General features: G+C 43.7%; 1 protein-coding gene across 2 annotated transcripts in view; it reads left to right on the top strand.

Moving 5' to 3' along the window:
- Nucleotides 1-26,088, top strand: part of LOC128938337 (unconventional myosin-X-like) — an 88,254-nt gene that overhangs the window by 52,725 nt on the left and 9,441 nt on the right. For both annotated transcript variants that reach the window (XM_054278546.1, XM_054278548.1), the window contains 12 exons: nucleotides 3,566-3,672; nucleotides 7,940-8,245; nucleotides 12,139-12,178; nucleotides 13,657-14,448; nucleotides 16,433-16,556; nucleotides 17,037-17,280; nucleotides 18,097-18,192; nucleotides 19,812-19,905; nucleotides 20,518-20,573; nucleotides 22,200-22,342; nucleotides 23,691-23,885; nucleotides 25,575-25,732. In XM_054278546.1, the coding sequence (XP_054134521.1) occupies nucleotides 3,566-3,672; nucleotides 7,940-8,245; nucleotides 12,139-12,178; nucleotides 13,657-14,448; nucleotides 16,433-16,556; nucleotides 17,037-17,280; nucleotides 18,097-18,192; nucleotides 19,812-19,905; nucleotides 20,518-20,573; nucleotides 22,200-22,342; nucleotides 23,691-23,885; nucleotides 25,575-25,732 (2,355 nt within the window). The remainder of the gene's footprint in view (nucleotides 1-3,565; nucleotides 3,673-7,939; nucleotides 8,246-12,138; nucleotides 12,179-13,656; nucleotides 14,449-16,432; nucleotides 16,557-17,036; nucleotides 17,281-18,096; nucleotides 18,193-19,811; nucleotides 19,906-20,517; nucleotides 20,574-22,199; nucleotides 22,343-23,690; nucleotides 23,886-25,574; nucleotides 25,733-26,088) is intronic.

Raw genomic sequence — 26,088 nt, 5'->3', positions numbered from 1 at the left:
TGTCATTCCAAGGTGTACTACCCTGCCATTACATTCTTCAGATGAGTTGCTTGGCATTCTTTCCCATGCAAAGCCATTTAATTCCTCCCTTGGAGACCACCTTGCAACTCAGCTTTGTGACAGTGCCTCCAGAAAGCCTGTCCCTAGGAAAGCAGCTGCCAAGGTGAGGCCTTGCAGAGCAGTGGTGCTTCCTGGTAGGACCTTCCCTGCTGTCTGGATCCAGCTGCTGTGCCTTGGATTACAGACTGCTTTGTCGGCATTCATGTTTCAGCTGGTGCTAGGTAACATAGGCCTGGAATACTTGGGTTGATGGAGAAATTAACCTTATTTTTCCAGAGTCTTTCAGGTAAAGGTGAAGCTACCAGCTAAGGGGAACGGAGCATAGGTCATTGTCCTGAAAAGGAAGTCCCCTGCATGGCCTTACTGCCACTTTTGCTGCTACAGGTGCAGCTCTGGGTACTCAGATTGGTATTCCCAGAAACAATCTTGGCTTAGTCAGGAGTAGCTACTGAAAAAGGTGTGACAAGCCCATGGGGATGTAACCTAGGAAGAAGTATAAGGGGTGGGCGAAGAGCAAGGCTTATAGAAGGGGGAATACTTCCTGCAAAATGAATGGAAGGATAATTATATCCCTAGCAATTGTTTGAAGGAGGAAGGAAAGGACTCTGTGAATTAGTGCAGGGGATTGTGAAGCTTGGGAAAGGAAATGGAGGAGGAAGGGCAGGATGATCTTTGTGTTTTTCATTAAGAATAGAGCAGCTGCTGTGCTGTCAATTGTCAAATTAATGTTTATAAGAGGTATTAATGTATGCAATACAGGTTTTATATGGTGGTATGGCAGAGTTGAGTGTTTGGATGCAAACAAGCAGTGTGATGATGAAAGAGATTGTGCTAAGGTGCCTTTGCCTTCACTGGGGATGCGCTGGGATGGGCAAGCAGCTTCCATGGGACCCTTCCTTCAGTGCACCTGGGCCTTCTGCCATACTTGCCATACCCACAACACAGATTTCTACAGTGGTTTAACACAGTAACCTTTGCTGTTTGAAGGCATAAATTTCCACATTTCAACCTGCTGGTTTGCAGGGCCTGTTTGAAGGAGGAGGTTGCTGTACACTGTTTGGCATCCAGGTCACAGTGACCCACTTCCTGCTTTCCCAGTGTTGTCCCCAAGAATCATATGATCCCACTTATGTACACATGGGTACCCAAGCTGTTACACTTGTGTCTGCTGATCTCTGTGACACCTTAACATGTTCACTGTCCCACTGATGGTGCATGCAGACTTTGAAGGTATGTGAGGAACACTGTGGTGATGCACTGTGGTTTAAAACCTGGCCAGTGTCTAGTATCAGCAGAATGTGATAGATATAACCTTGTATGTTTTGTTTAGCCATTCTTTTCTCAGATGAAAACAGTCCCATGTTTTCAGAAAATGACTAGAATAATGACAAAGAAACAGCCACTTTCTAGTTTATTTCCGCAAGGCATCAAAAAAACTTCTGGACTTGAAATGCATGTTATTCTTCCTTGTCAGCTAGTGGAGTCTAAAAAACCTCCAAACCTTCAAAATACCAAAAGTTTATAACTAGATATTGCTGTTCTTTTTTTTTTTTTAGATTAACCCCTCACTCCAGCATATATAGATCCTGTAATCCTATAGGATTAGGGTTGGGTCTCCTGGATCTCTGTATGCCCTGAAGTTCCTCCCCTACCCCAAACTGGCCTGGCTCAGCAAAGACTGTGCTTGCTAGGGAAATACTGATGGCCTGAATGTTTTTGCAATTTGATGAAGATAATGGACCGAGACAGTGTTTTGCTGGTTGCATTCTTGAAATGGGTGACTGCTGCTTGGTTCTGGATTGTAATGGAAAGAGCAATCCCTGCCTCAAAGAAATCTTTAAAAGATTGTTGAGTTGACAGAGGGAGTGGATGTACAACTTGCAGGGAAGGATGCCAGCTTCATGGTTGGCAGTACCTTGATAATGAAGCTTCTTTTCAGGCTACCCATGGTTATTTAGTCATTACAAAACAGCTCATTTCTTAATGGAAGCTGCTCCCCAGGAGAAATTCAAGTGCAGGAAAGCCACTGGCTATGGGTACTAACTCAGGGAGGGGTGTCAGTACACCTCAGTACACAATGGTAATTGCAGGGGGAAGGAAGAGCCTTAAGGGATGCGGCCAAAAGCAGTGATGGAGGGGAAGGTATAGAGGGACATAGAGGGGAGGTAAGTGGAAAAGAGGGGAACTGATGCAGGGCACTGGACTAAATGGCTGTTCAAATCTTTGGCCTCTCATCACAACCACATGAACCCACTACATTTGTAAGGAGTTCCTACTGATTAATGTGGTTTTCAATTCTGCAGATTGATGAATGTCAGCTCACATCCTGTGTCCATGCCAGTGCTTTAACAAGTGGGGCTACACTTCCCTAGGGTAGCCTCTTCTGCTGCTGGCCCTGGCAGGGATTTATCCAATGCCAGGCAGCAGGTCACACAAGCATGGCCATATGGCACTTGCTGCTGTGACTGCAGCTTGTATGGACATGTCTCACCAGCTTATTCTAGTCTGGGTATTGCTAGCAGTGTACCCACAGCACCGTGGAGCTCCCTGCAGGCTGCAATCCATCTAAAAAGCGGCACATTTATTTCAGGAATTTCTGCTGAATCCTGTGCTAACCTAATGCAAGCCAGCTGATTTAATATTGCTTAGACATGTCAGCACAATTCCTGTAAACATGGCCTTATCTTGCTCGTATCTCAGTTCTTTTGTCTTTAACGTAGCACCTGCATTCTTCACAAGCATTTAGCGCCGAGCAGAAGTTGTGAATACAGGCGGTGAAAGATGCTTGAGAATTAAAATACTGGACACTGGCGTGCAACCAGTAATACTTGGAGAGTTCTGTGGTCAGAGCTCAGTTGCCCCTAGTGCATGCTCCACTGTGGAACCTCTTCAGCACGGGAGCGTCTCAGCCCAGAGTGTCTGGAGGTCTGTGGAGGGCTTCAGCACCGGTGGGCTTGAGAGTAAGCGCAGCTTTGTGCCTCGACTGGGCTTTTGGCTTTCCGCCTGCCTTCCATTAAGATTCCTGTAAAGGTTACTTCCTGGAGCCTAGAAATCTTAAAGTTCCTCCCTTTCCTTGAAACGCGGAGGAGTTTCTTCGCAAAATATTTAATCACCCCCGCAGGTCCCAGTGCCTGCTGCAGGGAGGTACCGGCTTGCGCCGGGCGAGCTGTCAGCTGGGAAAGAGTTAATCACAGGCGCAAACTTGGGCTCTCCTCCTCCCTCCTCTTTCCCTCCTTCCTCTGCTCCCTCCCTCTCTCTTTTAAGTCTTGACCACAGAGTGAGGGCGGCGGGGGTTGGGCTCGGAGTTTGGCTCCCGCCGCTGCACAACTTTTCCCGGCGCTCCGAGTGCGGGCGCCCGGGGCAGCGCGGGGGCGGCGGCGGCGCGGCCGCCCGGGCACGGAGCGCTCTCCGCGCCGCTCACCCGGGGATGAAACCGCCCGGCTCTCCCGGGGACTGACTTCTTTCCTCTCTTTGTGTTTACTGAAACTCCTCCCCGTGGCGTCAGGTTTTCCTGAAGGAAGCTCTTGAGCAGAAGCTGGAGAAGGATCGGGAAGAGGAGTTGAGGAAAGCAGCTATAGTCATCCGGGCCCACGTCTTGGGCTACATGGCAAGGTCAGTGCTGGGGGCTGCCCCACCATCCCTGTGCTTGCGTGCCTGGGTTGCCCCGACACCCTGCTTTGCTCTCTCGTCCCCTAGCATCCGTCCCGTCTTCCCCTCCTGTATTCTAAGGGAGAGTTGCAGAATCTGCCCTCCCTGCCAGCATCAGCTCTGCTGAAACCTTCCTGCACCTTTGGCACCTCTTTTTCAGTCATGTGCACGTTTGCACCTTCCCTCAGCGCTGCTCAGCAGGCTTCCCGTGGACTTTTGTACCCATTGCTTGCCTGTGATGACACCTTTTCCTTGCCTTCAGGGCTCTCCTGGCTGGGCCCCACCTACGCTTTGGGTCCCCTCCTTTCCCTTGTGCCTGTCTACTCTGTTTTCTGCTCCCCCTGCCAATTGCTTCTTCCTCACTTGCAGTTCTGCCTTTGCTCACCCTCCTTCCTCGCCCTGCCTGTTTGCCTTGTGAGCTCCCTCTCCTTTTAATTAACTGTTCAGAATTGGTTTTTGGCCAGCTCTGCAACAGAAATCTCCTCTTGCCTCTCCCTTTTGCACCTGACCAGTGAAGGTTTGGGAGAACCAACTGCAGACAAACGGCCCCTCCTCTGCCCTCGAAGTCAGTGCAACAGCTGACTCCTTAATGGCTGTGGTATGCACACTTAATCCCAGTAAGATGCTCTTTCCTGGCTGGTCTTTGCTCCAGACACCTGTCAGTCAGGGTTGTGAGGAGGTGAAATCCCTGGCCAGCAGAACTGTTTCAGCAGGCACTCTTCTTAGAGCTCCAGTTACACCAGGTAGCTCATTTTTCATTGGGAAACGTGTGCAAGGGTTGTACCTTGCCTTGCCAGTGTGGAATATCAGCAAAATACACATTTGGTCTCTGGGGTTTTTTATTCATTTATTTATTTCCCTCTAGGAAGACAAATGAGCTCGCTCTATTGTTTGTACATGAGATTGCAAGTTCTTTATGTCAGGGCCTCTTCTCTCTTTTACTTTTTGTCTAGCATTTGGAGAGAGGGGTAGGGATTAGCACAGGAAAATTGATTTGCTGGAAACACCACTGCAGGCCTACTGGATTATTGCTTTTCTGAGATCCTGATGAAGAAGCTGTCCTGCAGGGCTCTTACGGAGACTGTGTGGCAGCAGTGTTCCTCTTGGTTAGAAATCTTGTGGTCCTTCAGCCTCCACACTTCTGAATTCCTCATCCCACATGTTGCTGTTATGAGTCTCATCCTTAAGGACAAGCTGTGCTTCTGCAGCCAGAGTGTAAATCTTCACAAGCAGCTGGAGGTAACTGGACTTCACAGGGGAGGAGAGTAAAGAAGAGCTGGAAAGGGGGTCTGTAAAACTTTCTGTGAAGAGAGTTTCCAGTTGCACTGCACCTGGATTGAAAAAAGTCAGCAGGCAGGAGTTCATCTGGGCAAGTGCTGAATGGTCTGTGCAGAGTTGGGCAGGAATACCAGTATGTGCTGCCTTAAGCTTGATACCATTTCTGTTAGTTTTGCAAGTATAAGTGTATTTAAATTTATTTGGTCTCATGCAAAGTAGACTGGAAAAGGAGGGATTTTACTGGTTTCTCCCCCTTTGTGAACTTGTTCTGTGAGCCTGGAGAACCAGATTTTCTTCGCTCTCATTCCCTGCAGCCTATGCCGCCTAGTGTCTCTGATCACTAAAATGTGAGACAAGAAAATCAAGCCCATTGAAATGATCCCATTCTTATGTAGCTAATCTGTGGAGCTCTGAGATGCAGGTAACAGCTTCACCAGCTAAAAACCACATAGTACAGGATCCATGTATGAAATTGGCTGTGCCCCTGGTTTCTTCAGGACTGTTCTTCATGGGAAGAAGACAGTAGCAAATTGCTCCATAGCCCTGTGATCTCTACTCCTTGGAGGCATAACTGCTAACTACAGCTCATTGAGAGAATAATTAAGTAAATTTCAAATACAGCATTGGAGTCTTGCAGCCAGCCTGCCTTCTCTGGTGTGCTGCATGTTTGGGTCTCCCAGCCCCTTTGCTTGGTCTGCAGGTTGAACTTCTTTGGCCAGTGCAGAGGGGTGAGTGGAAGCTGGAACGAGGGGAATGAGATTTGCAGCCTGCAGCAGCAATTCCAGCTGAAGGGCATCTGCAAGCTTGGCTGTGGTCATGAGGAATGAGGGGGCACTTCAGCCTGGCAGATTAGCAGGCAGAGCTGGCCTGGAGCTGGGCAGGGCTTGGCACATGTTGCACTTGAGAGAGTTTCTGGCAGATGCATTTTGTAAAAGTCAGAGTACCCTTTTTGATGCTCTTAGTCTGCCTTGGCAGAGAGTGCATGTGCAGCTGTTCACACCCCATGTGCAGGGCACAGGGTGGACAGAAGGAGTGGGGATGAGGGGACTGCAGTCCAGGAGTAATTAACATAAAACCTCCTACTGCTTATCACCTCTTGCTTTTCCTTTTCTTTTCTCTGTGCTTCCTCCTTCTGACTTAATACATATGGAAAAGAGCATGACCTCTGCACGCTACATCTATTAGCATCCCTCTCCTGATTTTCTTGACTGGGCTGATGGATCTCATGTGCAGGGAGGCGGCAAGCTGTCAGCACAGGTCCCTATTGCCATTTGAAGGGAATTTCCTTGCCAGGAGAGGGATTTTAAGGTGTGTCTTTTCCTCAGGGTGTTGCAGAAGATCTGTGGGAAGTTTATGTGAGAATACCATGCTATTTCCAATGTGCTTTCTAGGACTGTAAGACCTCAAGGATTACTGTAGCCTTCTGGCCCAAGATCCTGTGCAACAGCCCCAGAGAATTTCTCTCTGCACGTTTTGTTTGGATTAAAAAAGTTTTTGATTTGACTAGTACCAATGGTTGTTTCCCCAGTGCAAGATACTAAGGCATCCAAATATATTAAATTACTTTAAAAAAAGTCTGCTTATTTTCAGCCTTAATAGATTTCTGGTTGGTTAAATCTTATGGCCCCTGTTGGAAAAATAAAATGTGGATACTTTAACTGGGGTAAAGCCTTTCCTTAGGCTTTTCTATTTCTCAAGGTTCTGCATGGAGCAATTGCTCTCATTCTGTACACCTGAATTTCTGGTTCCAGTCCTGCTTCCTCAGAAATCACCTGAGGGTCTAACATTGTTCTTGAAATGGGGGTGCTAGCACAGAGCACAGAATAAAAGCAGTATTCTATACAACAATATTTCTGCTTACAAGAATAAGAATCCCAGTAGTATTTTTTTCTATAGTATTGTGGTGGGAGTTTGTGTGATGATCTGGAGCCCAAAAATCCAGTTTTGACTTGCTGCTTCTCAACATAGTCCCACATCAGTTGTGTTTGGCCTTTGATTCTTCAATACAAAACCTTATGATTGGCTCTTTTGGATTGTTTAATGTTTGCTTGAATCTAGTTTACAAATTGATCCACATTACTGTGTAATGCTAACTTCTGTTATTTGCCCAGTTTATGTATCATGTACAAACTTCTACCAGGAACTTTTTTCATGTTCTTGATAAAGGTAGTCTTTAATGCAGAGGCAAAACCTGGCTTTTCTACAACATTACTATACTACAGAAATACTGAATGATGATTGTTGTGTTTTGGGGCCTTATCATGTTCTTAAAGTGCTGTAAAGTTTATTTTGAAGTCATTGATGATCCTTGTGGGTTCCTTGCAACTCAAGATACTCTGTGATTCTTGTTTAGGCAAAATGTTGTGCAATAGAAGTATTTGTTTATGTGAACTTGTTACAATGTTTGATTCAGCCATCAATATTGTAGTGTCATTGTGTTTTCTCCCAGACAATGTGAAATTAACGCCACCAAATCTATTTCTGCACTGTTTTTGCCTTTCCTGGAGTGATTTGCTTTTGACCACTTAAGAGATGGACCAATATTTGTTCTCATATAGTAAGGGCATTTGTATGTTTCTATTATAATAAATCCATACTGAGTGATTATGCCCACTGCACAGTGAATGTGTTTATGTGCAATGCAAGGAGACTTTGAGTCAGAGGACCTTCCCTTTCCATGGCCAAATGGAAAGGGAAGGTCCTCTCATCGTCTGAGAGTCTTCACAAAAGTAGGTGCCCATTGAAACAAACTATTGGTAGATTAGGAGAGAGAACAGTGAGGTGAATATGATTTACAGGTAGTGAGTGGCAGGAGAGGAACAGAAATCATGTCACTTCTGACCTGTGTTTTTCGAAAAGGACTTTCCTGTGGATGTGGTCAGTGTGCAAGGGCATGAGGAGTGCAGAGCACATATGGCTTGGCGATGCATTAAGTGTGTGGTTCTGTTTCCAGGAAGAAGTATCAGAAGGTGCTATCCAGTGTTGTGATAATCCAAAAGAACTACCGAGCGTACTTCTGGAAGAAGAGCCTGCAGCGCCTGAAGGCCTCTGCGGTGACGCTGCAGAAGCACTGGCGTGGCCGCCTGGCTCGCAGCCTCTACCAGCACCTGCTGCAGCAGGAGCTGCGGCGCCGGCAGGAAGCCGAGGAGAGAAGGAGGCAGGAGGAGGAAGAGCAGATCAGAAGAGAGGAAGAGGAAAGACAATGGCAAGAAGAGGAGGAGCGTAGGAGGAAACAGGAAGAGGAAGAGGTGAAGGAAAGGTACAAGATGCTATCTTGCATTCTGTCTTGGGTTTAGGCAGTTTAAAGGGGAACGTTCTAGAATGGGTTCTCCCCCTTTGTTTTAACCAGTCCCTTACCACCAATAAAGAATGAATATAAGTAGCTATATGTGAAAAAATAAGTTTACTAACAAGTGAAACTACAACAAGCAAAAACCAACAGTAAATAATCACTATATACAAAATTGCTAAATCTCACAAACTCCCGGAGAACAGTCTGAAACCCAAAATGGTGGAAATCCCCCTTTCCAAGATGGCACCCACCACAGGCCATGGTACACATGGAGCCAAAGGGAAAATGGCGTCAGAGCCTCCCCCTCAAGATGACGGCCTTTGCAGGTGACCATGCTGTTGGGAGACAAAGGGGAAGGATGGCAGGAATCCCCCATGGGAACGAAGGAACTTACCCAGCAGTTCTTGTGGGCAATGGGAAGTGCTGCAGTCTGTGGGGTCAGCACTGCTGCTTGCTGCACTTGCTGGACTCTGCTGGGTTTATTATTATATAATTTTCACATATAATGGTGTGGTAGTTTGCTTTTCAGAAGTAGTTCTCCTAGGCTTTTGTTACGTACTTTCCCAAAGAGGGATCTCATCAGTCTGTGTGGCAAGGATCAGAAAATTCTAAGGTTAGAAGCACTCACCTTGAGTCCTGTATGCAGTTTTGGGCACCAGAATGTAAAAAACATTAAACTAGAGAGTGTCCAAAGCAGAGCAGTGAGGATGGTGAATGCCTGGAGAGGAAGCTGCATGAGGAGTGACTGAGGTCACTTGAGGAGACTGAGGGAAGATCTCATTGTGGTCTTCAGCATCCTCATGAGGGGAACAGCAGGAGTAGGCTCTGATCTCTTGACTCTCATGCCCAGTGACAGGACTCAAGGAAATGTTAGGAGGCTGAGTTAGGGAAGATTCAGGTTCAATACCAGGAAAAGGTTTTTCACCCAGAGGGTTGTCAGTATTGGAACAGATTCCCCAAAGAAGTGCCCACAGCACCAAGCCTGACAGAGTTCAGGAAGCGTTTGGACAATGCGCTTGGGCTCATGGTGTGACTCTTGGGGTGTCCTGCACAGGACCAGAAGTTGGACTCATTGAACCTGGTGTGTCCCTTCCAACTCAGCATTTGATTCTATAATAAAAGGAAGGACCTGTCTAGTTTATTTGCTATAGAGTGGTTTTGCCCTTCAGTTCCCAGAGCATGAGAGATGTGTTCAACCCATCATCATGGCAGAGAAGTGTCAATGTTTCTAGGAGTCAGGCAAACTCATTTTACTTTCATTTTCTAATAAATGTTAAATGGCACCTGAGTGAATAGCCAGGACGGTACTAGCAGACCAATGTGTCTAACTTCAGAACATCCATTTGACCTAAAAAATGAGATGGAAGTCCACTGAGAACAAGCAAAAAACAACACAAATGTAGAGATAAAGTCAGAAGGACCTAGGCACGATTTGAGCTGTTGTGAACCAGAAGTTGGCATACAGTTACTGTACGTACACTTTTAGCAGAGGGGAGACATGGAACAATTTGGTTTAACATTCAACAGGAAGAAAAATAATAATGTTGAGAAAAATGAGGTATTTGATGCTATTTTTATCTTCCCCAAAAGCTTAACTATTGGATGCTGAATATGATTAGGAAGGATGTACAAGAATTCAGAACATGTCATGGAAATAAAAGGTTAGAAAATACTCAGATAAATCAAATTACAAATGATAAAGAAGGTATGGGGATTTGATGAAAGTAATGTTTGGGTACTTCCAGAGCTAGCTAAAGCAGTTTAAAACAATAGCTATTCTCTTTCTTGTTCTTTGTGGATAATATGGATAGTAATTTTTCCATAAAAATGGAAAATACCAAACAATTACGACCCCCTTTTAAAATGGAAAATGGAAGATATTTAAATAAGGAATTGTGGACCAGTCAGCCTGACCTCAGTTTCAGGAAAATAATGAAACGAACAATCAAACAGTTTTAAATGCTTGATAAAAGAATTAAGCCAATGTGGATTTCTGAAGAACAGTGTTAGAGTTACCTGTTCCCTTCTGTGATGTCTTATGGCATGTCTTGTGGACAGGGAAAAGCCATGGAGGATAGGTAACTGGACTGTGGGTAGATAAAAGCTTGGTAAGGGCTTTGATATGTTATGACAATACTCTAAGATCCTTGACGAAATTTGCTGTGGGAAAAAGTATGTGCAGCAAAATTAGGATTTGTATTTTTACTGCATTTAATTAATAAACAATAGTAGCTTTTCGTTAAATAAAAGAGAACTCTTGAATGGGATTTTTCCATGATCTGTGCTGGATATGGTACTTGTGCAATGTTTTCATAAGAACTTGGATAAGGAAATACGAATATCCTTATTAAATTTGCAGATAAAACCATCTGCTGAGGGGCTGTAGGCATATAGCCTAGGATTACAGTTCAGATAATTTTGGCAAGTTAAAGGATCTGAAAAACAGGATAACTTTGGGTACAGACATATGCAGATTTACAGTCAGGAATAATCAAGTGCACGGGGAGCGGAGGAGGAATGCTTACTTCAACAGCAGGAGGAAGGTCTGCAGGCTAAGTTGAGTGTGTCACCAGTGTCATGCTGTGTGAGAGGGGAAAGCAAATGCTCTCTGTAAACAGAATTGTTTCTGTAGGATGGGTGATGCTTCAGTACCCTTCATTTGGAATACTGTCCCAAGTTTTGGGTATCACATTTCAGGAGGAGTGTAGATCAGTTGATGATGACTAGAAAGCAGGAAGAAATACCAAAGGTTTAAAAACTGTGAGCAACAGTTGCAGGAATTTGTATGTAGATTATAGGTGGCACTCCTAATGTGTTTTAAAATGGTTGCGCTTTTGAGCTCTCTTGTAATTTAAGGCAGTAGTTTTACTCATGGTGACTGCTGGGGATCTTTCAGTGGAGTTGGAACCATCTGGATCTCACTATGTCAGCTTTCATTTACAAATATTTCCTAGATTTTTTTTTAGAGTGTGAGCACAAGAGTAAGCACTTTAAGGACTTTGTGACTTACAGCTGCAGTTTAGAATTTGTCCCGGAAAATCTGCATGGCCTGGGAAAAAAATATCATTGCCCTTCTGTTCTCCCTGGGGTTGAATTATAGGTTTGAAAGTCACCACTGGCAGTGGTCACTTTCTTCCATCCAGCAGCATCCTATTCCTGCTCCCTAAGCATGACCCTGGCATTTGTCTGTCTGCTGGTTCGGTTGTTTGTGGCATTCTTGCTCTGGAGAAACTGGCCATAGTGACAGCTTTGGTTTGGAGTGTACCCTTTTTGAACTGGGTAGAGCTGCAACACTGTGGGATAGTTCTTATCCTCTGCTCGTGTTTACTAACAAACTCTGACTCTTACAGTCTTCACTAATAAACTGGATTTAGCATGCCACTGAGAAGTCATGTGAGTTGGGGCTTTAATACAGTAAAAGCAAAACAAAACACAAATTCAGTGCTAGTATTGCAATAATTCTATTTTTAAAAAATGAACAGTTTCCTGATAGCTGTCAATTACACAACCTCAATATGCACAGATTTATTGTACTTCAGAAGATTCTGTTTACATTTATCATGAGTCTGATTTGTCTTTCTGTCACTGTTTCCAATGTCCTTCCTGGTGTTTTCCAACTAATCTAATTTCCTAATTGATCTGAAAGTTAAGTGCATGGGGAAAATCTGTTACATCCACAAAGGTCATGCCAACCACAGAGAATTGGATTTTTACTAAATTGCAAAAGCTTTTAAATCAGTCTTACAGCAAGTACCTCATTTTAACCTTATCCACGGAGGGATGATGTGTGCATGTAATTCTGAAAACCTCACGTAGGAGAACTAGGTCTGTCTCTGACTGTTATGTTTTGTTTTTAACAGAGAAAAGGAGCAACTGAATGCGCTATTGCAGGTGGCCCAGGTAAGTTTAAGAGTTGTTCTTTTCACATGGTTTCTTGTGAATATCTGTGAAGAGTCCTTCATTGCCTCTGCTTTGCCTGGATACTGATACTGTTGTAGCAGCATCAGTATTATGACAACACTATTTAAAAAATGAGCTTTGTTCACGCAAAACCTGCAGGCAAAGGTGCACAGAGTTGACAAGGTAGGACTTTTTTTAAGGCTCTGGTATGAGCCTGCACTGGTTCTATTTGAAAATTTCCATATTGAACATGCAGCATCCTATTTTTATCTCTACTGCTTAAACTTGTTAGATAACCTTGTGATGTGCTACACTGTGACACAGTCTGTTTTGCTGGATTGTTGCCTGTAACAGCCGAAATAAGAGTGCAGCCAACTGCTGCCATGGCTAAAATAAACCCCTTGTAACTGATCTAATTGTTGGTACTTGACATACCAAAGAGCAGACCACCTACCCTGAGGTGTGTGAAAATGGCTGTGCATTTCATTGTTTTTTTTCCCATACCACTTGTTCCCCGTCTTTGTTCAGGAGAGGTTGGAAGCATAGAAATGCATTCATCTACAAGTAAGAGTCAAGTAGAGAACCAGCAACTAGATAAATAAAGAAAACAAGGATTAAGGCTTAAATGAGTGAATATATTGACTGCATTGTCATAAGTCCTATCAAGAAGTACAAGAAATCCTGTTGGAATTTGTTTTTACTTTGTCTCATGTGTGTATCTGTTCTCTGATATGTATGTTTTCAACATCCTCTGTGGAGGTAAGGGTGGCTTTATCCAAAACATCAGTAAAAGTTACCAGTATCTTCCATCTTCCAATTATCATGTATCTGATAGAAATTTCCTGTTACTTCAATGTGGAAAATTTAGAGTAAGACAGAGTCTTCAGCAGTCAGCCATCAGCCATCTAGTGATGGTAAAGAATGCAGAGAAATTCTGGGTGGAGTTGTGTTGGGCTGTGGTTGGAGTGGATCAGTCCTGCTTCATGCAAATAGCCCTTCCAGCCCCAGATTCTAATGGTCAGATCCTCATTTCAGGAAACAGTGAAATTTCCAGACCTCTTAATGAATTTCTGGGAGATCTTCAGCTCTTAAGTAGCCTATGCATGTATGTATTCATATATAGTTGCTTTCTCCTATATGTGTGTGAGTTCAAAAAGAGAGAACGGACTTTGAGGCTGCTTTTATTCGAATTGCAGTGTACAGTGACCAACAGATAGAGAGGCTTTTCTAAAAATTCACTGAACCCAGTGAGCTTTTTTGTATGATTCATAATGGAGGTAGATTGCTGGGAAAAAGGAGGTACTTGAAGATCCAGTAGTTCTACCTTTAGCTTTTACACCATGAATGATTGCAGGATGCTTGGAGTCATCTTTCTGCAGGTGGTAAGTATAAGGCGAGCACAGGAGACAGGAAGAATGAAAGGTCCAGGCAAGGAAGGTTGAAGAAAGTGCTTTAACACTGTTCTAAATTCTTTTAAGGTGGAAACAGTAAACACTGAGGAGGTGGATATTCCCCTGCAAGAAGAAGAGAGACGTCAGATGGAGGAGATCTTAAGACTGGAGAAGGAGATTGAAAAGTTGCAGCAACAGAAAGAGGATCACATGTCTGTCATCTCTGAAGACACCAGAAATGAAATCTGTCGGCAGCGAGAAGAAGAGATACAGAGGTTGGAAAAAGAGGCATCAAGGGTTGCCCAGGAATTCTTGGAGCTGCTGGATTTTGGCAATCTGGATGAAAGTGTGCAGAACTTGGAGCGCTCACTTTCTAGTGAGGGGACACTCAACATTGACTGCAGCCTGGTGGCACCACTGGCTGAAGAAGAGGTGGATGAGGGTTTTCATGCCGATGATGAAGGACGCCCAACTTCCAGTTTGGTGGTCTCAAATCAGCATGGCACAAGAAATAGTGGTAACTACTCAGAGGAAGTTGCAAACACAAGCCTTTTGCTTCTCCAGAGGGAAGTGGGAGAGGTTGCCCCTGCTCCAGGGCTGCCTGTGAAAAGAGCCAGTAGCCCCAAGGAGCAGAGAGCCCTGTCTGACCCAGCAGAAAGTGTTTACAGCAGTGTCTCTGATACGCAGAGGAGTAACAGTGGAGAGGCAGGAGAGCCCATTTACACCTCCCCCCCTGATGTGGAGTCTGACTATGACCATGAGGAGTTTGATGGCTATGGAGATGCAGGTAACGCCTCAGCTGAGCCTCTGAATGATGAGGAGGGTCTGAGACACTCCCATGGTACCAGCCTGGACTCCAACCGTGGCAGCTTGGACTCGGTGAGAATCTCTCCCTTCACCCTTCTGGACATTAGTGTGACTTTGTTGATGTTTATAATACCTGTGTGTTCTTACTGTATGCCTGCTCTCTCTGGGTATAGTTACTGATATGTAACTCTCATATCAATAATCAGCTTGAAAAAAAGGGAAGAGTCATAGATAGGCTGAAGGCCAGAGGGCTTGTGATTGTCTGGTGTCTGCTGGCACACAAGCTAGTACATGTGTACCTATTTTAGATTGTTTCCATTGCCATATGTTATTGTAACACCCTTTAGGAGAAAGGAAAGCAAACAACTGGTATTTTGTAGGTGTATTTTCTGCTTAATTGAGATTTCACAGAAAGGACATTGCACATTTCAGTGTGCAATGACAAGAGGAGCTGGGAAAGGCTGATTTGTCTCCATCTCTAAAACTTCTCTTGTTCTAAGTCTGTTCAGAGTCAAGGGTTTATTTTCAGCTGCTGTATACAAGTTAAGCTATTCTAAAGCTGGAAGAAATTACTGTGCTCATTGGGCTGAGTCCCAAAGCACACTGCCAGGATCACTGAACCTTTTCATTCCTGCTGCAGGGACAATGACAGGGTGGTAGAGCTGGGCTATTGGCCTTGCACTTCAGCACCTCAGCTGAGATCCCACACTGACTCTGGACCTCCTGAGTGCTCTCAGGCCAGCTGCTTACTAATGCAGTGATAAATCCCCTTACAGGACCAGGATGTCAAGGCCCACATAAGATAGTGAGGAGTTCAGGTGTGAAGCCAATGACAGCTGCAAAAATACTTCTAATAAATGATATCCCTGAGAAGAGACACTTGAACTACAAAATATCTTTTCTTTTAGGAACTCAGATTTACTTCCTTCACTGTGTTCTCTCAATGACAGATTGTGACCTTTCTTAAAAAAGTTGCATGGTTGTCTTGTTTACATTTCCCTAATGTCAGCTGCCAGCCATCCGAACTTTTTATGTGACCTCTTGAGTAAAGGTACCTTCTCTGTGGGCAGGTACTCACAGATCACTGTCAGGTATTCTTCAAATCATGAATCATTCTGTCACAGCTTAGGCTAGTTTCTACCATTAAAATGCAAATAGAAGTGGAGGGTTTTACTGGGCTCATTGGTGAGTAAGACTAATGAAAAAACCAGTTGCTATTTTGTCATAGTGTGAGCCACAGGAAGTGATAACCACTGGTGAGTCAAGATGCTATCAGTAGCTGCTGTTTGAAGACTACCTGATTTTTGAAACTTAATGCCAAGGGAGGGAATGAATGAGTGGACCAGGGATGAGACAAAAGGGTCACAGAGAGAAGGCAGAAGGGAACTCAAAAGAAGCAACATGCATTTGAGGAAGGAAAAGGTCTAAGGAACTGCCTTCATTAGTATTAAATAATTAAAGCAAATCAAAGGAAATTGTATTTAGGGTAAAGGAAATTATTTTGTGTGTGAAATACTTTCTTATGGCTGAGGGTCTTTATCTAGTTGGAGAACAGGGATGAGTAAATTCAGTACTGTTATTTCAGTAATTCAGATTGATGTTTTTAGGGTTCAGTTATCCTGGACTGTGCTTTTTTTCTTAACCCAGAACAAGTAATTTCCTTGCTGGGGTTAAATCACTGTTCCATCTTGTCTGGCATTGTGGCCAGAAAAATCAGAAAACTTCTCCAAAATGAAAAATTGTCTCTTAATCCCATCAAATTAGATTATGCAAGGTGGGTGGTGCCTTGAAACAGGGAGTTTTGTTACTGCAGGGAACTGGAGCTTTCTAGGCCTGTCCACTGCTCTCCTTTCAGGTATGAAAATTCCATGCTCTTGCTTTAGGCGTTAATGGATAAGCTGTCAAGCCTCTACTTTTACTGTAGTGCTTTTTTTACAAAGGGACTATGTGTAGTTTTACACCTTCTGATCATGTGACTTCTCTAACCCTATTAACTGCTCCAGTCCTCCTGTGACCAGGAGAACCCAAGTAGCCTGTATCTCTTCTTTTTCTTTAGTTTCTGGAGAGTGAGGAAGAAGTGGATGTTTACATTGATACAGATGAAGAGTTTTGTAATGGACGAATCACTATCTTCAATGGTTCAGGTCCACCCTATTTTCACAGTTACCTCTATATGAAAGGTAAGTGGATTTTGCTAAAACCATAGATAGATGGGATCCAGGAAACCTACTTTCCTCTTCTGTTTGTCCAGAATCATCATCTTTATTTGCTCTAACTTCTCAGTTTATTCTTCTTTTTTTTTTCTTCTTCTTTTATTTAAAAAAGCAAATAGAGAGAGAGCTGGATGACAGATATCTTTGCCACTGAGACTTCATTGTGCCTACTTGGTATGGGCTTAAATGATTCATTCTCAGCTATGAAACTGAACTCAGAACAAAAATACTTCAGTAGTGCATGTATTTCTATATTTTGCTTTTGTTTCACTAGTTTTGTTCTGTTTTTTCTATGTTTGAAATTAGGCACAACTTTGTTTCTCTCCTTCAGTTCCTTTTTTTGATGTAGGAACTGAAGTGGCCACTATTCCTGCCCGGGGCAGGCTCAGAGTGGAAGCATGGCCCGTGTTGTGTGTCTGCTGAAGATTTGCTGCCTCTCTTTTGCAGGAGGTCTCATGAACCCGTGGCGGCGGCGCTGGTGTGTCCTGAAGAACGAGGCCTTCATGTGGTTCCGCACCAAGCAGGAGGCCCTCAAGTCAGGCTGGCTCTACAAAAAAGGGGGAGGAATGTCAACCCTGTCGCGCCGCAACTGGAAACGCCGCTGGTTTGTGCTTCGGGAGTCCAAGCTGATGTACTTCGAGAATGATAGTGAGGAGAAGCTGAAGGGGACTATTGATATCAGAAGGGCAAAGTGAGTGCAAAAAGAAATCCCTTTGATGCCCAGTATTCACTCTCTAAATCAGTAATGAAGGTTCCAGAGCTGCTGTTCATTGGCCTGTGTATCTCCTATGGTGCTTGGAGAATCAGAAACAAAGGAAGGAAAAGGCAATTACAGCATCTAGTTTTACTCTGGAGGGAGTCTGTGATTACTTGATAGTTCTTTTCCCAGTCTTGCCTTTCATAATCCAGCAGCAGCTCTTTCCAAGCCATGGATGGAGCCAGACCAGGAGGGGCTAATTAAGTACATACCCCATGCGTTCTCTCCTACCCAGACTCCATCTGTTTTCTGGCTTCTCCAGGCATTTCACAGAGGTATTATGAAGCTCACAGTGGGATTTGAATTTGGCAGCATGTACTGTGCCTTTTCCTGAGTCCTGAATGCTCTTTCTGCTGCCATAGTCAATTCCTCAGCTCCTGCTGTAAGAAAGGACAGACTGGTCACCTATTAGCATTATGCAGGCCTGTAAAGTGCCAAAAAGAATGGCACACCCGACTTTGTAAACAGATCTCTATATCAGCCTCCCTGTTATCTCTTCTTCCATTTAGTCTGTTGGTGTCTTGAAAATCTATATAATGCCTTAAGCTTTGGTTTTTAACTGTACAGATCTTTTTAAACATCTTGATGTGTATTGGCGGAATTTTGTATTTCTGTCGGAGTTACAAGCCATCTGAACCAAGTGCTTTCCCTTCTGTGTGGTGAAGGGTATGATGTGAAAGAATCAACCAGATGGAATTCAGGCCTGTGAAAGGTTTTTAGCTTTGGCTCTTGTGCTTTCTTGTGTTCCAGAGAGATTGTGGATATTCATGAAAAGGAGAATGCCTTGGACATTGTGACAGAAGACCGAGTTTACCACATTGTTGCAGAGTCACCAGAAGATGCCAGGTACAGCAGGGAGTTTTGTTAGGTTTGTTCATTCAGTGCAGGCCTGACCCAGCTACTCATGGGAGAGTTTTAGAAACATAATCAATTCTCTTTTACTGGAGAAAATGGGGGATTTGTTCCAGAGTGTCATTTCGTGATTCCTGGGATGCATCACACCTACTTTGGGGACTTGATGTTACAGCTACCAAGGTTGTGGTTCGGTCTGGCAGTCACAGGACTGCCAGCTTCTCATGTGGCTGTGAGCATGTGGAATTCAAGGGTTACTTCAGCAGACACACAAACCTTAATATAAGCTGGAACATCTAATAGCTGATTTATTTATTTAATGGAATCTTGAATCAAACAAAAAGTCTATTCATGTTGTCTGTAAATGATTGCGAGAGCAGCTGGGTTTTATCCAGGAGACAGAAAAAGGCTGCAGCTTATCAGAGTCTGTAGTGTCATCTGATAAAATCTTCCAAGTGCAAAGCAAACAAGTGACTCATGTCCTTCCTTCTTGGCATCCTGGCCAGACAGTGGGAATCAGTTGTTTAAGGGCAGGTTGGACAACCTGTCCTGGCTATGCAAAGCCAAGTTAGGAGGTTTCTGTCCCCAACCACTCATGTCTTCCCACTTTTACCAAGGCTTTTGCTCTCTCAGCCCTGACGGTGTAGCTGTTTCTCTGATCTACTGGTTCTGTGACGTTATTTAGGGTTTATTATTATTTTGGTGTAGGAAAGGGGCAAGGTGTTTGGATGCAATTTAACAGAAATAGACTGAAGAACAGCCACATGGACAACAAAGGGCAAATGTACAGAGCAGTGGTGGAAGGAACAGTAACTTACCCTAGAACCACAGCTGCAGTAGGCATGCCCTAAGATAACACTGCAGAATTGTTAGGAGGAGTATAAACCAAATGTGGCCTCTGCCTATGCCCTATCAGTCTCTCTTCTGAGGGAGAAGAAAGCACCAGCACTCACAGTAGCAAAAGGCAGATTAGCAGATGTCCTGGAGTATCCAGTCTGAGAATCCTCCATGAAGTATGGATGTTTGCTGATCTCACTGGAAGCTGCAGATAAGAATCTGCTTTTTCTGCAGCAGTGATTAGCCTCCAGATATGTCTGTAAGAGGAGCCCTTTCACAGACAAAAAACTTCACTTCCAATTCACTTATAAACAAACCCATGATTAATTGCCAGCCATATGACTTTCAAGTTTATTAGCAGATCAGAGAGAGACTAATCAAGAAGGCTCCCAGGCGTCTCTAGGACTCTAGGACAGGAAGATTCCCAGCTAACCCTGTTTTTAAAAGTGCTGTATGCTCTTCTCAGTCTGCTGACATGGGCTCCCTGTAAAGCCACTGCCTACTTAAGAGTTCCTTGAATAACAAGTGGAAAACTGGATTTTGCCGGAACAGCTGTTAGTGGGTTGAAGAACGTGCACAGAATTTTCATGGATAAATAAGGAGGAAGGAAGACATTGGAATCTGGTATGATCAGCCCAAAAGATATTTTGACATAGTATTCAGGAAATTGTGAATGAAGAAATTTTCCCACTGAAATCTTTCCAGGTTCCTTAATTTGTGTTCTCGAGCCAGTTTCACTACTGAAAGTTTAACTGTGGTTCTGTTTTGGTTGGCAGCGGTTGGTTTAATGTTCTGAGCCGAGTGCACAGCGCTACAGCACAGCAGCTGAGGGAAATGCAGGATGAGCAGGCCAATCCAAAGAATGCTGTGGTGAGTTACTGTGCAACCAGCCTGTGGGCATGCTTGGAGCCCTCTGTGTTTAACTATTTGTGCGTGTTTTTCCAGCACGTGCAGTGCTGTACTTCTTTAGCAGTGTAAGAAACTTGGACATTGGTAATTATAAAGAAACAGCAAAGCTGGTAGCAAAGAGGATAAGCAGTGGAGAACATGGTGCTTGTTGTGGGTTGCTCAGCTTGATGACAGATAGCTCTTTTCAGTTGGAGGAGAAGAGGGAGGCTGCCTCACACAGATAAAATGTCTTTGGATGCGACTAGTCTGGGTCACAGTTATCCAGACAGAAGATAGCAGTTGGGAAAAACGGTGTATTTATGTAATTTTGCCAGTACAGAGATAAAAGCTAAGGTTATTTCAGACCTTCATAATACCCTCTGGAAACTTGTAAATGTTTTTGCTCCAGTCCTGTGGAGCCCCTTGCATGTCTTGTGCTGTTTAAGGAGCAAAGATGACTCACTTGTGCCTTTCTCATGCGTTCATTTCTACTCAAGCTGTTGGAATTCAGATGAGTGGTTTCAATTCCAGTCCTATTCACAGAGGAGAACACCTGTAATCTAAAATGCAATCTATGTATTCTTCATTTCACAGGGAACCCTGGATGTTGGGCTTATTGACTCTGTCTGTGCCTCAGACAATCCTGATAGGTAGGTACAACAATCTGACCATCTCTTAAATCAGAAACTCCCTACGATATTTTTGTGGGTAGGTCCAGGTTTCCTTTGGGGTTTGTATTCGTTGAAACTCATACATCTCTTTCTCTAGACAAATAAACATAGCTGAAATCTGTAGCTTGTTTCAACCAATGTCACTTCACAGGCATGAAATCCATATATGTATTGTCTTCAAGTCAAAGTTTCTCCTTCAACTCCTAAAAGTGAAAACAGTATAATCTCAATGTCAGAAAATTATAGTTTTACCTACCACTAGCACTGAACAAATATGTCCAGCAAAAGCAGTGCTTCCATTTTTTCAACGGAGTAATTTTGAGTTAATTTTGTAGATTCAGGGGAAAGAAACAGCATTGTGGGAGAATAATGGATGAATTTAGAAATTGTATTAGTCTTGATATCTTTGCAATGCAGAGCACAGACCTTTAGTTAGTTTCAGAGAAGAGATGATGGGACGTTTCATATCCCTTTATGTTAACATTTAATTATTTCCCACATACTAACAGGTTCAGCCAGGGCAAAGATACCACAGTGCTGAAGTAAAATGTTAGCTATTAAGTTATTTATCTCTGTAGTCTGGGGACAGAGCTCTGGGCTCTGACACAGGTTGCTAGGACTTTGTTTTTAGTAGTTTAGAAAATGCACTTCAGAAATGAACTAAGATTTCGTCGATGGAAACATTTTAGGCAGTTCTCAGCCTGTACTCCTCATAATTAATCTGTGAACCAGTGGAAACTAGGAACAAATAGTAAGCTTAACAGTGAAAATTTGTTTCTGTGTGTGCTGATGTATGCTTTTCTGGAAAGTCAGTGCTTGAAGCAATGTTAAACACATTCTGAGGAGAATGCTTATTCTCAAACAACATTTTTATGCAGCTTATTTTGATCTTCCATAGATTTATGCATTTTTCTAACAGAGCTTGATTGCACCTTTTGCTTCATACTTGCATTCTGCTTTTCAATTTCTCTATTTTCTCATAGAAACCTGATTTTGCTTTCAAAGATTTATGAGTCTATCCTCCTAGAACTGGTCATACTTCTATTTTTCAGTTTTCCTGTAAAGCATCAATTCTGTACAGAATTGTGAATATTCTTTAGTAAGATACAGTTGCAGGAGAAGGACAAAGTCATCCAGGGGCAACACAACAATTTTTCCTCTGTTTTGTCAGGATCAGCTCATCCTTTGTAAAACCAATCTCAAACATGTTGTAGCTGATCCTACTGAGACCAGTGTTTGCTGTTGCATCACTGGTTTTAATAAGTACCAGTGAGTAAGGAGAATGGCTGTACCAGCTCAGCCCAGTGGTACAAGCACTGGTTCACTCCAGTCAAAGGACATTTAACAGCTGCTTATTAACTAATTAATATTTTCTAGTCTTTGGAAGTAGCATTTGAAAGATATTTAATTTCATTTAGCTGGTCTCTGCATTCATCAGTTGACAGAGCCACTGAAGAAGAGATGATCTTAAGTATTTCTGCACTCCTCTGTAGTTTGTATTCAGAAAGTCTTTCTGTTTATGGGAAGGTAAAAAGCATGACTCTGGGTGTGCTGTGAGTTATTTGTGTGGTTATGACTAATTTTAATGCTTTTGTTTTCTGGCAGACCAAATTCTTTTGTGATCATCACGGCCAATCGCGTGATTCACTGCAACAGCGACACTCCTGAGGAAATGCATCACTGGATCTCCCTGCTGCAGAAACCCAAAGGCGAATCCAAGGTGGATGGCCAGGAGTTCCTTGTGAGAGGTGAAAGGAAATACATGCCATTACATGTGCAACCCATCTTCTGCTTATCATCTGACAGGGAGACTTGATTGTTGCTAACTCAGTCTAGGGTTTAGCTGCTCCCCAAAAACTGTCATTGTCTGCCCCCCCTCTACCTTCCTGCCTGCTGCTTGCTATGTCATGTGGGTGCTAGCCTTGGCTCTTATCTAATTCCCTGCCAGGTGGGGGAAAAGAAAAAGCTTCATATGTTTCATTTTCTGGTGATAGTTCTAGCCTATTTAAACATGTCTGGCAAATGCCACCAGGGAGTAGGAAGAAGCATGGCTGCTGATGAGGAGCAGCTGGCTTAGATGGACTAAAACATGACACTGTGGCTTTTGTTGGCAGCTCAGTTCCTTCTGACACCTGTCATGTAGAGAGGGAGGGAGGGAGGGAGAGAGATCTTTGTGGGATTGCTGCTGTCCTCAGCTAAACTAACTAACCTGGTTATGGTAGACAGAGTGACATGAGAGAAATTCTCTGGGGTTGAGCAAAAGCTTTGAATTACATCCTTAGTCGAAGATGGCGGAGCATGAGTAAGGATCACACATATATTGCAAAATACTCATATTGCAAAATATTCACCCATTTGTTTTAAATGTTTTTAAATTTCCTCTCTACTTTGAGCTCATCACATGGTCTTATATGTATGAAGACACTCCTGATCCAGTCTGTGGAAAAGGAAGTGGATGAACAAATTGCCTTGCATCTTCCAGAAGTGTCTATGAAGAAATAAAGGTCATGGAGTGGTCATGGCAAGGCAGAAGGACAGGAATAAAAGGGTCACCAAAATGTGGCAAAAGCCTTCCAGCGTAGTCTTGAAAATTTCAAGGAGATTGAATGATACAAAGGAGACTATAAGACAACTGTTTGAGTTCCTTAACTTCAAAATACTTAATTGCAAGTCAACAGTTCCTTTTATCTGGTATTGTTCATTAGTCAAAGAGAAAAAGAAATGATCCTTTGGGGAGTATGCTGTGCTCTTCATAAGATGTCTCTGTAACAGCAGAGTAGACAGAGTAGACACATAAAAGCCTATGTTCAGTAAGATCTATATATTTTTGTTTTTTTCTGAGCCTCTTGGTTCAGTCCCACTGTTTTTGAACATTTTGCCTTGTGGGTGGACATTGCTTTTTACACCTCTGAGTAGAAAATTATCTTTTTGACAGCTTTAGCAATGCAGGCTGTAATTTTTTTCTATTGAAGTTTTTCTTAATCTTTTTTTTTTTTAACTTTATTTTGCAACAAATCTAAAATGACAGTGAAATTATTTGTCCTGACCATGGGAGCAAGAGATGCACATAATGATATGTTTGTGTTTCTGTGCCAGGCTGGCTTCATAAGGAGGTTCAGAGCAGCAACAAGATGTCCTCCCTGAAGATGAAGAAGCGCTGGTTTGTCCTGACCAACACTGCCCTCGACTACTACAAGTCCTCTGAGCGCACGGCGGCCAAGCTGGGGACGCTCGTGCTCAACAGCCTCTGCTCCGTGGTGCAGCCCGATGAGAGGGTCTTTAAAGACACAGGTGAGAGGGAGAAGGTGGCAAAGGGCAGGCTCCAGGTGTGCAGCACCTGAAGAGGGGATGGTGCAGGGCTGTAGGGGTGTGGCATGCTGAGAAGGCAGTCTGGATGTCACTTGAGGCTTTGTGTGTGGCAGCGAACGTCTCTGCCCATAGACGCTGTAAGAGATTTGCAAAGTGTGCAAGGTGCCTCACACCTGACACAGGTACACAGTGCTGGTGTTTCTCACTGAGTAGAGCCACTGCTGATCTCAGTGTTCCCCAGGCAAGGTAACAGGTGTGAGTTCCTGTAGTTGACAGTAATTATTAGTACATCTCCAGAACTGTCACTTTGTAGCATGACCTGCGTTTGTCTCTGGGATCAGTGTTAACCTGTTAAATAGCAGCCATCCCATGCACTGTAAGGGATGTAAAGTACATGTGTTATGGTACTCAATTTAATAGAAACAAAAGATAGCAAAGGCCTGTGTTTGCTTTCTGTGCAACATGACAGAGTTCTGGGAGGGCAGGATCTGGCATGATCCTCCATTGCTTGCCTTAGGAGTTGGAAGGGAACCCAGGTTATGTGATAAAGGGTGAATCCCTCATACAGGGGTTGTGAACATTGGAAAAATACTTGAAATACTGGACATTTGAATACTGGAGTTGTTTTGGATACATGGGATAAAAGGGCTGGAAGCTGGAAGTATTTAGTAAAGGGAGATGAGAGGAAATTTATTCTGCTCATTCACAACAAAGTGTCCACATTTTTGGTATCAACAGATGCCTAGAGCTGCCTTTAGCAGATAGAATTGCTATCACCTTGACACATTCTCTCAGGTTGTCAAAAATATTTTTAAAAGTTCTGAGAGTTGATTTGGCAATCTGACTAGGTGCTGTGTGTAGAGTGGTCATTTTCCACATGATTAACAGGATGGTGTAGTCCAAATGCTGTCTGTGAAAGTGAGCTGCCTGGTTGGCAGGCAGGTAGTCAGATTACACTGCAAGATACTTCCATCTTGGAAAGCTGTCTTTGTACCAGAATCTGGACTGGGACTTGCTTATTGATAAATCTGTTTTGGCAATGGGGCTGTTAATGTCTATCCTTGAGGATTTTAACCAGACACACTGTATATTGCTATGAAAGCAGCAGGGGTTTTACATCAGCCACAAGCTACAGGCAAAAAGAGAATCAACGATCCCTTAATAATCAAGTCCAACCCCTAGCCTAACATTGTCAAGTCCACCACTAAGCCATGTCCCTAAGTGCCACATCTACACATTTTTTAATGCCTCCAGGGTGGTGATTCAACCAATTCCTTGGACAGTCTGTTGGCAGTCCTTTCCTCTTGTCCTGTTGCTTGCTACCTGCGAGAAGGCACAGACCCCCAGCTGGTTACATCCTCCTTTCAGGTAGTTGTAGATAGTAATAAGGTCCCCCTTGAGCCTTATTTTCTCCAAGCTGAACACCCTCAGCTCCCTCAGCCACAGAACTTGTGCTCCAACCCCTTGCCCAGCTCCATCGCTCTCCTTGAGAGCTGATCTGCTCCATAGCCTTCCCTGGTATCAAGGCTGACCTGACAGACCTGTGGTTCCCCAGATTCTTCTTCTGGCCCTTCTTGTAGGTGAATGTGACATTTGCTAATCTCTAGTCAGCTCCATAATAGGGCAGCCAGTTTCACCTTGCACCTTTGTTCCCACCTTTGTTTCTGGCAGGCTACTGGAACATCATCGTGCACGGGCGGAAGCACTCGTACAGGCTGTACACCAAGCTGCTGAACGAAGCCATGCGCTGGGCCTCGGCCATCCAGGGCGTCATCGACAGCAAGGTGCCTATAGAAACACCCACACAGCAGCTCATCCGTGACATCAGGGTAGGTGACATCCTGCTAGTCCCCATGTGACTTGGGAGCAGCCAGACCACCACTGGCCTAACACAGTCATTGCTGAGAATGTGGCAAAAAATGGGGTTACTGTCTTAAGGGGAGAATGAAAAAGGGTAAAAAAATAGATTCACACAACTGTGCAACAAAAAAAATAAATATTACATGAATTTTATTTTGCTAGCTGGTCTCCATAAGTCTAGACTACGACTCTGTGCAGTTAAAAATTGCATGCAGAATTAGACCATCAAGTATTTGCAAATCTCTACTCCATCCTTTCCACTCCTAAGCATCCCTCAGACACAAATACAAAAAAAATCATCCCTAGCAGCCATCTGACTTTGATA

Source organism: Melozone crissalis, unplaced genomic scaffold (assembly GCF_028551555.1).
Source record: "Melozone crissalis strain CALT ecotype California unplaced genomic scaffold, PUWL_Pcris_2 ptg000023l_1, whole genome shotgun sequence".
NCBI classification, from domain to species: domain Eukaryota; kingdom Metazoa; phylum Chordata; class Aves; order Passeriformes; family Passerellidae; genus Melozone; species Melozone crissalis.
Note: the sequence above shows the minus strand (reverse complement) of the source record. Positions and strands in the feature narration are given on the sequence as shown.